Genomic DNA, 13,675 nt, shown 5'->3' with positions numbered 1-13,675 from the left:
TTCAGATGTAAAGAGGGCCTGCATGCAGTGGATCTGTCCCAAGTGCCTTACATCAGTGTGTAGGGAATGTTAGGGAAACATCAACTCATGCCTTCCCTTGGCTGGTGAGGTGGGATGGCTGTGGTAGGGCGCTGCCAAAGGTGCTGTAACTGTGGGGTGAAGGTGGGAGATCGCTGATTGCTGTCTGGGAGGTCCAACACGTCAAGGCATTGGCAAAAAGCTCATCTCTCCTCTGCTTTCTTCCAACAGCCGCTGCAGATCGACGACAATTTCTGTGGCCAGGATTTTAACCAGCCGCTGGGCGGGACTGTCACCATCGAGGGGACCCCACTCTTTGTGGATAAAGAGGACGGGATGACCTCGGTGGCTGCCTATGACTACAGAGGACAAACTGTTGTCTTTGCAGGCACACGGAGCGGGAAGATCAAAAAGGTAGGAAAGGCCTCAGTGATGCTGATGGGTAGGGACTGCTTGCCTCACTGGCCCTTTGTGGGGTACAGGTCAGGCTGTGCCTCCATAATAGAGTGACTTGATGTATTTGGGGTAGTGTGCAAAGGGCTGGGGAGGGACAATTTCCCCTTGCTTCTCTCTGCCAACTGAATTTACAAAACCTCTGCCTTTTGGAAGGGTTATATCATAAGGAAGTAGAGTCCTTGCTGATGGTTGATCAGAGCCCGTCCTGTCATGTCTCGGGGGCAGGTGGGCCTGCCCTGGAGCTGCCACGAGGCAGACTCTGTCCGTGTGGATCCTCTGTCCATCTGGCCTTGTCATTGACCTGGGCAGGGTGGGCAGAGGTGGGTGCTGACGGCTCCAGCCCTGCGAGGGGGAGACTTCACTTCCTGTACCCCACCACAGCACAAAAGGCTGCTTGTTGGTGGCAATTAGCAAATAGCTCCATGCGTGCCTTTCTCTGCCTGCATCTCCACAGGGCACGGATTTCCTGTTATCATAACATCATGCCTGTAATTACTGCTGTACATGCCCTGTATAAACATAGCTGCCATTAACACATCCTCAGCCAGGGAAAGGCCGCGTGAAGGTCCTGGTAGGGTCCCTGCTATGGACCAGAGCTTGGCTGAGGGGTTTGACCTGTCCCTCTGTGACTTGTGAGGTGTTCCAGCACTGTCTTGGTCACAGCATTCTGCATTTTTGCTACGTCTCCTGCTCTGTGCTGGCCAGGGTGCCCTGCAGGAGGCAGGGTGGTTTCCCTGGCAGGAATCTGGAGCAGGATGCCATTGTGTAGTCCCCATATGTCCTACTCGCTCTGCCCCTGTTCCCCCAGGACCCCTGACAGACTCACCTGTGCCCTTGCCTATTAGCAGTGTTTTTGGGGCACAGGCAGCACATGTTGGGATGGGGAACAGGAGGGAGGGGTTCTCTCTAGCCCCACATCTTCTGCTTTGCTTTCTGGAGTCCTTGGAGGGGTGCAGAGTGGCAGCAGGGCTGTGGGGATGGAGGCAGCTTGTCTTCCCTTCCGGATCGATGAGGGATCCAGAGGGACTGGTGTCATGTTGCTGCTGGCTGCTCCTGCCGCTGGGCTCCAGATGGGAGCTTTTAGATGGGGATGGGAAGGAAGGAGCATGTGGGAGGAGGGTTCAAAAAGCCACAGCAACAGTGTTACACCTCTAGTTCCTCAGTTATCTAGAGGGGCTGGTGGTTGGCTTTTAGACAGCAAATTGGATTTTTCTTCTAACTGCTTTTTTCAGTTTTTCCCTGGTCTTTGCACCTTCAGAGCCATTTGGAAGGGGTCATCTAGGCTGGGTGCCTGGTTGGTGGGTGGGCTGCATGCTGCAGCCATGGCTGCGGCCAGAACTTGATGCCCAGGTGTGGTTTGAGCGTCCTCCTTCCCTGCAGGGTTTTCCCAAGCTTTGTTTTTCCTAATTTTAAACTTGGTGCCCCAAAGAGCTGGTGTGGCTCTCTGGCCCTGCAGGGCGTGAGGACATGGAGCTGCTGAGACTGAAGAGATGGGTCTCAGTCCTGTCTCTGTGCTGGAATGCCACGTAGGTTTTATAGGCTCATCCTGCCCGGAGCCCCCAGATTCCCTGGGGTTGCAGAGCTCTCCACTGGCAGCATGGGAGCACTTTGCAGGCTCCAAATCCTGCGCCACGAGGTCCTCTCCTTGTCCCTGCAGTGACCTTGAGGTGGGCAGCCCAGCCCTCCTGCGGCAGGGGCTGCCTGGCTGCCCAGCAAAGCGCTGCCTCAGCAGCTACCTGATCCTGCTGCCTGGCTGCCAGGCCGGAGGCAGGGGAGGGTGAGGAGGGGCTGCTGACCTGGCTTTGAGTGGAACCAGTGTGTCCCCAGCCAGGAGATGTGATACCTGGCAGGGGTTCAGCAGAGTGTAGCCAAGGTGGCTCCTCCAGGCAGAGAGGGTGTGTGGGGGAGTAGCACGGTGTCGGGGGGTGCATCCTTCAGCAGTGCTTGCAATCCCTCTGCTTTTAAGCTGTTGGTGTTTCCCACCGTCCCCTTGGCAAACACCCACACTAGGCTTGGTGCAGCCTGCCAGCCCCCCCACCCTTTCCAGAAGCCCTGGCATCTCCTTTGGGAGAGGAAGGGCTGTACCGACAGCTGGGTGCCCTCCTCCCCACCCCCAGGAGCCCTGTAATGGATGCTGCTCTGCTGAGGGGCACCGATCTCGCCATCTGGGCCGGGGTAAGGTCAGGCCAGAGTCAGTGCTGCGTCTGGCTTTTCCTTGGATGGCAGCTCCCATGCCCAGCATTTGTCCAGACTGTTGCATGCAGACAGAGCCTCCCTTTGTCCCCCCCAAAAAGCCACGCGAGCCTGTGGCTGCCCTGCAGCCTCTCCCCAGCCCTGCCACCAACAGTTGCTGCTGCGAGGGCAGGGTGCTGGGCAGCACCTGCTGCCGCCACAGCTGCAGGGAGACCCCAACTCCGGGGGGGAGGAAGGATCCTGTAGGCAATGTCAGATTTGCAAAACTGTCTGCAGGACAGGGGCTGTGGGCTGGAATGGGGAGGCAGCAGGGGGATGGAGATCACAACCCCTGGGATGCTGAGCGGGCTGCAGCAGCGGAACCCATGGCAGCCCAGTCTCAGCTTGTCCTGCAGCATTACCAGGCAGGCAGTTATCTTTGGCTGATCCTGAGTTATGTGGAGAGGCCAGGCTTGGAGAGCCCTTGGTCCCGCGTGCTCGCTGTCCTCTGTGCCAGCAGTCATGGGACTGGGGCACTCAGGGAATTCCAGCCGTGCCCAGGTGAACAATGCAGGGATGGGTTCCAACGCTGCTGGAGCTGGCACTGAGCCACTTCCTCTGTACTCCTGAGCTGGCACGGCAGGGACCTGGCCTTGTACCCTATAGTCTGAGAATGCTGTGGATGGGGAAGTGACATGGGGACGTGAGCCATGAGCATGCTGCAGCAGGGATGTCAGGGGATGTTTTTGAAAGGGAAATGAGACTTGCTTCCTAATGCTTGGGTTTTTCCTGGAAACCACCTGTCCTCAATTGGCAATCTTTTTATTAGGCAGTTATCGTTTTCCCAGGTTGTCTTTTCTATTTTTTGGGTGGATAGGAAGCTGTGTGTATGATTGCAATGGGAGTGCTCAGTCGTGTGCTGGAAAGGTACATTTGACACTGCACCCGTGTCAGCTCTTGATGTGTGTGCCAAGGACTTGATTTTGGGTGTGCTTGAAGTGTTGTATGGAGGGAGGGAGGGAAGAAGGATGGCACTGGAGGGGGTGTGCTGATGGTGCAGCCCCCTCCCAGTAACTGCACCATGCTGGGCTGGAGGCTGGAGCAGTGGGACATTCTGGGAGGTGCAGCACAGACCCGGCTTCCCTCCTTTGCTGCTCTGCTCCTCATTATGCACACAGCACCGCCTTGGGGCTCTGCTGAGCTCAGTGTAGCCCTTGTGGGTTGACCCAGTTTTGGGTGCTGTCTGGTTATTTTTGGGGGGATGAGCTGAGTTCCTCTCTCAAAGCAGCCGGTGGCTCTCTGCCCACAGCTGTCCCTGGCTGCTGTGGACCAGGGAGGCTGTGAGCTGTCCCTGCTGCCACAGCCCTGGAGGAGATACCCAGCACCTCTGGGGATCCAGGTGCTGGAGATCCCTAAGGCAGGAGTGATTGTAGAACAGTGCAGCCAGTGCATCCCAGCCAGGACAGCATCGCACTACACATCCCTTGCAGCCAGCTGAGCTCTCATTTTTGGAGGATTATCTGTCTCCCCAGTCACCACCGCAATCCCTGTAGCTCCCTGTTCTGTCCTGGAACGGGCTGGCCTTGGGCATGAACACATCATGTCTCCGTTGGGAATCTGCTCCCCGCCTGGGGCTTGCGCTTGCCACGGCTTGTTTATTCTCTCCCACAGAAAGCACAGCTGAACTGGGCCTATGTCTGGCTGATTTGGTTTCACTTCTTTGATAAAAATAAAAATAATAATCTCTTCACACTGTGGGTTATCCCCATCCCTAGCAACAGGACGTGGTGCTCCTCTCCTAGCCTGGGGAGGGTTGAGGGGCAGCTCATGGCAGCTCCATGGCAGCTCCCTGTCCTGCTGTGGGCAGGGAGATGAGGGTGCTTTGGGGGGAGCAGATTTGGCAGCCTATGGAGGCACCCCCTTTGAGTTCTCTAAAAGCTTTGGATTAAGGATGCTTCAGTGTGCTCACAACCCTTGGTGTGTCTGGACAGAAAATAGGTGCTGTGGAGAGGGGGAGTTGCTGACTGGGGCCTTTTTGGGATTTCCCTGTTGCCTGCTGGCTCCCTTCTACCACAAAAACCCCTGTGTGTTGGCCTCCTGGGGATGATGCATGACCTGATCGTGGTCTATGTGAGCTGGGAGAAGCAGCCGTCAGGCTCCCTGCCCACCCTGCCAGTCCCTGTCCCCACGGATCCTTTCTCATCACCCTCTCTTAGTGCTCAGGGTAAGCAGCTCTGGCTGAAAAGGGGCCCTTTGTGTCTCGGCGCGTGAAGTCCGGCTCCCAGAGTGCGCAGGAAGGCTTGGCCCGCCTCGTGACCCTGCTGCTGGCTATCCTACTTACTGCCTGTGCCTTGGCTGGCTTTTCTTTTGGGGTGTGTGAGGGGGACACAGGACAGATTTGGGGCATGAACCCAGCCCTGGCCCTGGCGGTGTCAGCCGGTGACCCCTGCGGACTCCCCAGGCATCGACCCCTGCGCAGCCCCTGGAAATCCTCTCCTGCCCGTGTTGCTGCCTCTTCCCAGCTGGCTGCCCGGCACAAGGGCCTTTTGTTCCTCCTGCCTCTTCCCTCTGCCCTCTCCTGCTCTGTCCCCATCTCATCCTCTGGAGACCCCTAACCCCCTCCCCACACACATACAGCCCCCGTGGGCGCCTGCGCCCAGCCCCGTGAGGGAGATGCGCTCCTCGGAGCATGCGCCCGTGCCTCTCCCCAATCAATGGCAATAATTTTATTGGCATGACAAGGTAGCCGACGGTTGCCAAAGTGAATCCATCAAATACCTCTTGGCGGCTCCCCGCCCCCTCGAGAGCTCTCGCTGGAGTCGTTAAGCTGTTTTAATCAAGGTGGAGGCTGGAGAGCAGGCGTATTAAGTGGATGGGGTGGTGGGGAGGGGGTGGCGGAGCCTTCCCATCCCCTTGCTGGTGGCAGGGAGCGCTCGGCATCGCCCCATTCCTGCTCAGCAGGAAGGGGCCCCGCTCTCGCCGGCGTTGGGCTTTGTTGCGCCGCCCGGCTCTGAACAGGATGTCTCATTGTTGGAGGAAACAATTAGAAATTCATCGTGAACCGTTGGCCTCTGGGATCTGCCGGGGCGGCGAGGCCGTGGCTCCAGGCAGCTGCCACCTTCGTCCTGGGGTGACTCCTGGAGGGGAATGCCACTGGGGTTCCTGCTCCTGCCTCGTGCAGGATGGATGGGCATGAACATTTCGTCTCCTGGCACTCCAAGGGATGCTCCAGCATGCTCAGACAGCCTTGGGGAAGGAGAGGAAGTGGCAGGGGACCCACTGCCCTCAAAGCCCACTCCCTCCACCCTCCGTGCCCCCAGGCTTTTTGACTCACAAGCCACAGCCCTCTTTTTTCTTTCCCCCCATCTGCTCCGCTCTCCGCACAAAGCCGGCAGGTGAGCGAGGCCTGGGAGCCTGGCGCCCGGCCAGCCGGGAGGCAGCAGCAGCAGCCAGCGCTGCTCCAGCCTTCGCTGCCGAAAGCGCTGACGGTGCACGTCTCGCCTCTCCCTGGCGCCGGGCGCCCGCAGGCAGCCGTGTGCTCGCCCCCATCCATCAGCCCGCCCTGGAGCCACGGCAGCGGGGCTGCTGGACTTTGCCGGTGTCCGGCAAGGTGACTTCTGGGGAGCAGCGCGTTGTGCAAGCCGGAGGAGGCTCAGGGGTGGAGGCGGATCCCAAAGACCCCCTGTCTTCAAAAGGGCTACCGGGTGCAAACCTGACTTCTGTAATCGCCCTCAAAAGGGGTTTGAGGGCAAAACGCCCTTTGGCAGCCCCTCGGGACTGGTCGGTGCTGCCCTGCGGGGTGTGCTCAGGAGCTGGCAGGTCTGTGCCAGCCAAACACGGCGGCATCACCTTCACAGCTGGTCCCTGCTGACCATCCTATGCCCTGGCAGGGGCTGCCACATTGGAAGTATTGTGGAAATAGGGCTGGGAAAGGAAAAAGCAAGAGCTTGCAGGGGTTTGTGACTGTGCCTCGCTGGTCCTGCCCCTGTTGTTGCAGGGCTGTGTAACGCATTGGTGGCCATGGCTTTGCAGCACGGGGAGAACAAGGCAGACGAGTGATCTTTGGGGTCGTTGATGGGGATGCTGAGCCCCCATAAATGTCTGGGTCACAGTCACTGAGGACTGGCGTTAGGAAAAAGGGGTGTGTGGGCTGGCTGGGGGCGTGCAGTGCCAGCAGTGAGCAGTGGGTTTTCCCTCTTAGCTGGTGGGGTTGGTTTGGTTGCTGAAGCGTGAAGCTGCTGAGCATTTTCTTCTGCATCTCTCTGCTGCTGAATGTAGGGCTGTGGCCTCTGTCTGTGACCTCTATTCTGCTGGGAAGAGCGGGAGCACGACTCTTGCTTTGGACTGTGCCTCCTGCTGGGGACCTCTGTGGTGGCCCCAAGGGGACAGGGCAGGGGGAAAAGCCACTCCATTAAGATGGAAATGAGCTGGGAGGGCCCAGCTCTGTTGGATCCCTCCTGTTGGAGCCATTGTGCCTATTCACTGGCTAACTTTCACAAACACTGACTAATTTTGGCTTTTCAGGTGGGAGAATGGCCCCCACCTCCCACCAAAGGCAGCCAAGAAAAAGGAGGATGGCTTGGCTTCTCAGGAAGGCAGCAGTTTGGGAGGCAGGGACTGTCCCTGTGCCTGGTGTGAAGGAGCAGTGCTGGTGTCTTGCTTTGCCTTTGTGCAGCCCCCATTAACCCAGATTTAATGGTGCCTGAGGAATTTGCCCTCAGCCCCTGGCCTGCTGGAGGAGGGAGGATGTGTATTTAGCAGGAGCTCAGCCAGCTCCAAGTGTTGTCTGGATCTCTGCATGTTCTAGCCCTGCCTCAGGTAGACACATGACCGCGGGGAAGGTCAGACATCCCCATGGGCTGACCTCCCTGCTTTTCCTTTCCAGGCTGGGAGGAAAATCCATCATCAAGAGCAAGGTGGAGGTGTGGTATGGCACTTGGGGATGCAGGATGTGGACTCCAGCTGCCCCTTAGTGGCTGCTGGATCCTGTAATCCATCTCTGTGACTTTGATACATGGGGGGGGGGTCATTTGTCTCCAGGTCCAGGCGGGGATGGTGTCAGTCCCAGGCTGCTTGGAAGAGCTGTTGTTTGGCCTCTTGCCCTCGTTAATTATGGGTTTTTCTGAAGTGGAGCAGGAGAAAGGATGCTAATGGCAGGCTGGTACTGATGGGGAAGGCAGCAGAAATGTGTCCCGTGGGGTTGGCATTGTGGGGTGAAATAGGAATAGAAGAGAGCTGGGGTGGGTACTGGGGGGTGGTGAGAGTGCAGACCTCTGGGACAATGTCCCTGTTTCTCTCTGGTGCATTCCAGGGATGACCTGTGCTACCACAGCTGATCCTGGCACCTCCCTGCTCTTTGTGTACCCATGGACCTGCTGCCAGCACGAAACCTCCCCGTGGCAGTGAGAGCAATTGTCTACATGGGAAGCAAGCGGGAAAGTTTTATTTAATGGATGCTTAGTTCTTTTAATGCCATTTAGCAGCTGGAGAGAAGGAAGAGAGCCAGTGCTGTGTGACAAGCCGGCTCTCTGCAGACGGAGAATGGGCTGAAGTAGTGGGGAGCATCCCTACAGTCTGGCAGAGAGAGGCAGGATAATGTGATAGTGCTTTAATTTGTCCACTCTTTGTGCTCTTGAGGGCAGCATTGGTTGGTGCCTTTGTGCCAGGACAGATCTGGCATGGCCAGGGTGCTCAGCCCTGAGATGCAAGGAGGGGTTCTGTTGGTGGAGCAGGTGCTGGGGGAAGCATCTCCCTCCCACCATAATCCCTGTGTGGGCAAAGGAAACAACGCCGGGCTGAAAAAAGCCAGCGTGGTTTTTATTAGCTACAACCCTAATGATGTATTTTGGATTGCTCTCCTGCGTGGATAAAAATTACCAGTCCTTGAACAAAGGGGGAATAAAAAAGTCTCTCTGACCTTGAAGCTGTTCGTTCACTTGTCTTCATTTCATTCCCCTTGGCTGGGGATGCGGGTCAGTTTTGGGTGCTATTTATAGTCCGCTTCGTTTGGTGGTTTTCTTTACAAAGCGAAAGGTTGTCACCTTTGTTTCTGATACTGCAGAGAGGAGCTGCTCTAGGGAAAAGGAAGAATAAATGAGAAATTTTTCAGAGTGTTCCTGTATGTGGCAAAGCTTTGTAATCTGGGAAGATCAAAAAGCCCTGGACTGCCAACTGGAGCTCCTTGTGTGGAGGTAGCCAGGGTCCGTGGTGCCTTGAGGGATATGGGGTGATGCTTTACCATGCTGACCAGTGGCTGCTGGGGCTGATCAGAGCCTTTATTTGCTCCAAAAGAGAGATGGTTTCCCTTTCCGGGCGGCTTGGCTTATGTCTCCACATCCGGCATGGTTGGCATTGTTGAAACAACGTGTGGCTTGATTCTTGCCTTCTCCTGCCCCCAGAAAGGAAACTGTGGCTGTGTTGTCCATCTTCACTGAAGCCACATGTCCACAGGAGCCCCACTGCTGAAGTGGAATCCCCTGCCTGTGCCTGCATCTCCTCCTCCAGCCCTGTCCCTGACAGACAGACTCGTTGAAACAACAAATGTTGCCATAATTTAATTTTCAGGCAAACAATAGTCCGGGGACAATGTTAAATTCATGAAACTGGCTTAATGCGATGACATTTAATGAAGCAATTTGTGCGCTAGCGTGGCCGTGCGTGGCTCTGGAGCAGTGGGGATGCCGCTCCACCCTGCTGGGCAGTCCCTCTTGGGGAACAGACTGGGAATGGTTGGTGCTCCAGGATAAAAGAGGGGGGTTCTCCTGCTGCCCTCCAGGCTGTGCATGCTCTTGTGGTGCAGCTTTCCCATGCTGCTCTCTGATGCCGCTGCAGTGTGGGCTGAGAGCCGGTGGGTCCAAGCTCTGTGGTTTGGCCTGAAGGGGAGGGTTGATGAGAATGTTTCGGAGCAGGAGGGGACTTGTTCTCTGCAGCCTCTGCTTTCTTTGGACTTTTCCTCCCTTTGTCTGGAGCCCTGGAAAGGTTCTTTGCCCCCCAGCCTCCTTAGTGGGCCAGATGGAAGCCTCAAACCCTGCAGCACCCCATCTCTCATGCATGCAGTGCCATCTCTGCCCTTCAGGGCCACCCTGGGTTGCAATATCCCGTGGGCTGTTAAGAGGCTGTTCCCTTTGGAGCAAGAGTTAGCAATGATGCTGCCCTGGGAGAGCACAGGCTTGGCTTTGGGGGGGTTTACAGTTCATAAAGCAGGTGAGGAGAGGCAGTTTGGAGGGTGGGGATTCTGGCTGCTTGCTCCAGGGGTGGATTTGATTTGTGCCATCCCACCAGCATCCCTTGGGCATCCTGGCACCAGCAATACGTGGCCTTCTGCTGTGTCCCAGGAGAGGGTTCCCTGCCATTTCTTTCTCCCCTTGATTGACAGAGCCCTGTAGATCTTAATTATGTGCTGGGATCCACAGAGCAAACCTGGTGCTGCTATGGCTGGAGGCTTAATGCTGGTAATGCTACTCCATGGGCTGGCAGTTCCCAAGGTAAGGGGTTTCCTTGCTTTTCTAGGGACAACTTGTAGCCCTTCCTGGATATGATGGACCTCTGGAGCTGTGTGAGAGGTAGCTGGAGTAGTGGTGAAGGGATGATGTTAAATGTACACATGATTTTGGTGTGGCTGTTCTTCAGGGGACCTCAGGGAGGAGGGAGCTGGAGACTCATGGATGTCCCTTCCTTGGAGGACCCCTGGTCATGTTTCTCACCTTGAAGGACACAGTATCCACGTCTCCAGCACAGCTTTTCTCACCTGTAGTCCTCTCTGTCCCTCTTGCATCCTCCCAGCAGCAGCCCTTATCAAAACCTCAGCTCTACCAAACTCATGTCACTGCTGATGCTCTTCTCAACCAGGACTTAAAACTAAATTTTTACGGAAAGACAGCCATATCCTTCTGAGGATGGATTTTAGGCTCAGCAGAGGTGCTTGTGGGCAAGCTGGAGGTCTGTAGAGCAGTTTGCAGTCCTGCTGGTCTTGGAGGCTGGGTCAGCGCCTGGCTGTTCTCTGGTTCCCCTGAATTTTGCTTTCCGTTGACAGTGGTCAAAAATTAATTGGTAGTTGTTGAGCAGAATGCAACTGAAAAAATTAATGGAGAAAAATATGATGCAGTTTGATGTGTGCATGCATGTGTGTCTCTCGCTTTCTACATATGTATTTATTTTTCTTTGAAAGTTTCCAAAAATAGGTCCATGTCTTGGCCGGGGTGACTGCCTCTGTAACTAGCTAAGGAAAGTGGGTGTCTTGGTGACAGCCACACAGAAATGCTCCGCAGCCCTGGTGAGGATGTCAGGGTGGGGGACCTCGGAGGCATCTTGTACTGGCAGCTTTCTTGGCAGAGGGAGGGGAGCAGCCTCTGCCCCCCCTGGGTGCGAACACTGGATTGGGTTGGGCTTGCTGCCACCACCCTTGGTTTCCTGGGGGAGGGTGATGCTTGTGATTGTTTATTTGAGAACTAAGCAAAGTCCTTTAAAAAGACCCAAACCCCTGAAAACTGCACCTTGCAAGCACAGCCCGTGCCAGCTGATCCCCACCCTGTGCAAAGGATAGGAACTTCCCAAACTAAATTCTCCCTTTATTTCTCCAGGGTTACTCTGTGTTGCTCTCCCTCTCTTTCTGGTATGTTTATGAGCCTCAAGGGATCTTGTTTTTATGCTCAACGTTTAAAATTAAAGATGTGTTTCTAGTAGGTGAGATAAACACTCCCTGTCTCAGCTGGGGGTTTCCTTCCTGCCTCTCCTTCCCTCCTTGAATCTGCCGGTGGGAAAGTGTGAGCCTGTGGCTGGAGCACATAACCTGGGAATGAGATTCCTGGGCTCTCCCAGGGGGATGAGTCAGCTTCAATGCAGGATGTGTGAGCTTTGGCTTCTTCCTCCAGTGGCTTCTTATTTTAAAAGAGGCCAAAAAATTGCTGCCTTCAGCATGGGGATGGAGGAGCAGGGAATGGGAAGGGGTAAATGTGCTTGCTCGAGCTTCAAAGTGTGGTTCACCTTGGTGACTAAGGGCACACCGTGTGACGATGTGGTGCTGCTGCCCATCTGCAGGTGTGCTCCTTAAATTGTGCTAACTTAGTTGTATAGCAGCATCAGCATTTCTGGTTGGCACCCACCACCTGTGGTCCCTGCTGGATGTACTGCTTGGTGTGCCTTGAGCAGGTCCCCCTGCTCTTTAGCCACTTATCCCAGAGATGGAGCACATCTGTGTCCCACCCTTCATGGAGTCCAGCATCACGACTTGCCTTCCCCCTCTGCAGCCTCATCCTTCCAGACCGTGTGCAGTTGAGGTTGTCCTTCTGTACACTGCCTGCTCAGCTGGGATACTGAAATGAGACTATGCTTTATTTTGGAAATGGAAGTGATAAGGAGCATGCAACAGCTCTGGTACTCCCCGAGACCGTATCTGCCCGGGTGGCTGTTGATGCCTCCCTCTTGGGATGGAAGCATCTCCACTCACCTCTGCTCAGCTTTGGTTCCCCTTTCACGTGCTGTCACACTTGTGTGAACATCCTCACCACTGTGCTGTAAAAGCCTTGGCTAGAAACCCAGCCCGAATCTCCAAGTACATGATTTTTTGGCTGAGACTTGGCCCACTGTGCATTTCTGAGTCGGAGCCAGAGGTTATACCTCATACCTGAGGACCTGAGGTATTTTTGCAGCATCTACTGACCTCCAAGTCTTGCCCTCAGTTTCCCTGCCATAGGTGGCAGCTCTCACTGGTCAAGGCTGTTGAGTCAAAACTGTTGTTTTTGACCCCTCTAACCTCCCTAATTCTGTTTATGCTCGAGAGCAGGGAGAAACAGAGAGAGAGCAAACGTTTTTTAAATAGCTTGCGAGTTTCTGGTGTTGTTTTTCATTGGGAAAACGACAGTTGTATAGAAGCAATTAATTGGAGGAAAAGTTATTATTCTGGTAATAAATGTCAAGAATGTTTCAAGGATAGTTTGGATAAAATACACTTATTTTTAAAGCCTCACAGCAAAACCAAAAGCCTTACCCTATTTTGAACCTTGCCAAAGAGAAACAACTACAAAACTTCAATTTTCTTTTTTTTTCTTTTTCTTTTTTTTTTTTTTTTTTTTTTGGTGTGTGAGTGTGTAACGTTTAAGTGCTTTTTTCCCTGCTCAGCCTGTGCTGCTTAAACAAAAGCATGTGTTTTCCTGGCGTGGCTCCCTCGAGGCAGCTCTGTTGGAGTGGAGGGCAGGGGCTGCGGAGGTGATGGCTGCACAAGTCCAGGCAAGTCCTGGTTTTTGGCAGGAGCTGGAGTTCTCCCTTTCTCGGGGCAGGGGGGAAGGGAGGTGATGGAGGATTGCGGTCAGTTCCCTTCTCCTGCCTACATTGCCCAGTTCTCTCCTCTGTGCCAGTTGTGGGTGGTGACGCCTGCAGCCAAAAGGAGGAGCAATCCTGAGACGTGTGGAGTACTTTGATATCCTGGGGCGGAAGGTGATAAAGGAATTAAAGCTTCAGAGTGATGTTAGAGCCTTGGCTGCCTCTCCCGGAGCAGCCATTGCCTGCGGCTTGTGGGCTGTCGGTAACCCCGCTGTGCCTCTTGCTCCCTAGAACCTGGGGAGATTGGCATGGAAAAACTGACATTTTATGGGGGAGGTGATTTCCTAGTGGGGATGTCTGTTTCTGTGCGTGGTCTGAAACATCCCTGGGGTGCTGTGGCTGTGTGAACCTGCCAGGGCGCTCTGCTCACCCCAGAGCGGCCGAGCCCTGCTGCACGCTGCCTTCCAGCCACAGCCATACCTTTGGCCCCAGCTGTGGGGCTCCGCGCTGGTGTGTTTTTCATAAAGGCTCTTAATCACATACAGGATGTTTCTGTTTGTTCAAGCAATGAAATCACACAAACAACCCACCCCCAGTTTGGCTTTCGCAGAGCATCAGCTGCTTGACCCAAGTCCTCGGCAGAGCCGGAGCAATCCTCCTCTCTCCTCCTCCAGCTCTCGACCCAGCAGTGCGGCGAGAACGCGCCTTTCATGTTGTGGACATGCCCTGGAAAGCCGCCCGGCACTGGGGACGGGATTACATTAGGGTTGGG

At 55.1% G+C, this 13,675-nt stretch overlaps 1 protein-coding gene across 1 annotated transcript in view; it reads left to right on the top strand.

Annotated features, from left to right (window-relative positions):
• Nucleotides 1–13,675, top strand: part of PLXNA1 (plexin A1) — a 116,341-nt gene that overhangs the window by 21,525 nt on the left and 81,141 nt on the right. The window contains exon 3 of the mRNA XM_042016856.1: nucleotides 250–432. Coding sequence (XP_041872790.1) covers nucleotides 250–432 — 183 coding nt within the window. The remainder of the gene's footprint in view (nucleotides 1–249; nucleotides 433–13,675) is intronic.

This window comes from Corvus kubaryi, unplaced genomic scaffold, assembly GCF_017639235.1.
Source record: "Corvus kubaryi isolate FWS band 111438036 unplaced genomic scaffold, C.kubaryi_AGA036_p1.0 136, whole genome shotgun sequence".
Classification (NCBI taxonomy): Eukaryota; Metazoa; Chordata; class Aves; order Passeriformes; family Corvidae; genus Corvus; species Corvus kubaryi.
Note: the sequence above shows the minus strand (reverse complement) of the source record. Positions and strands in the feature narration are given on the sequence as shown.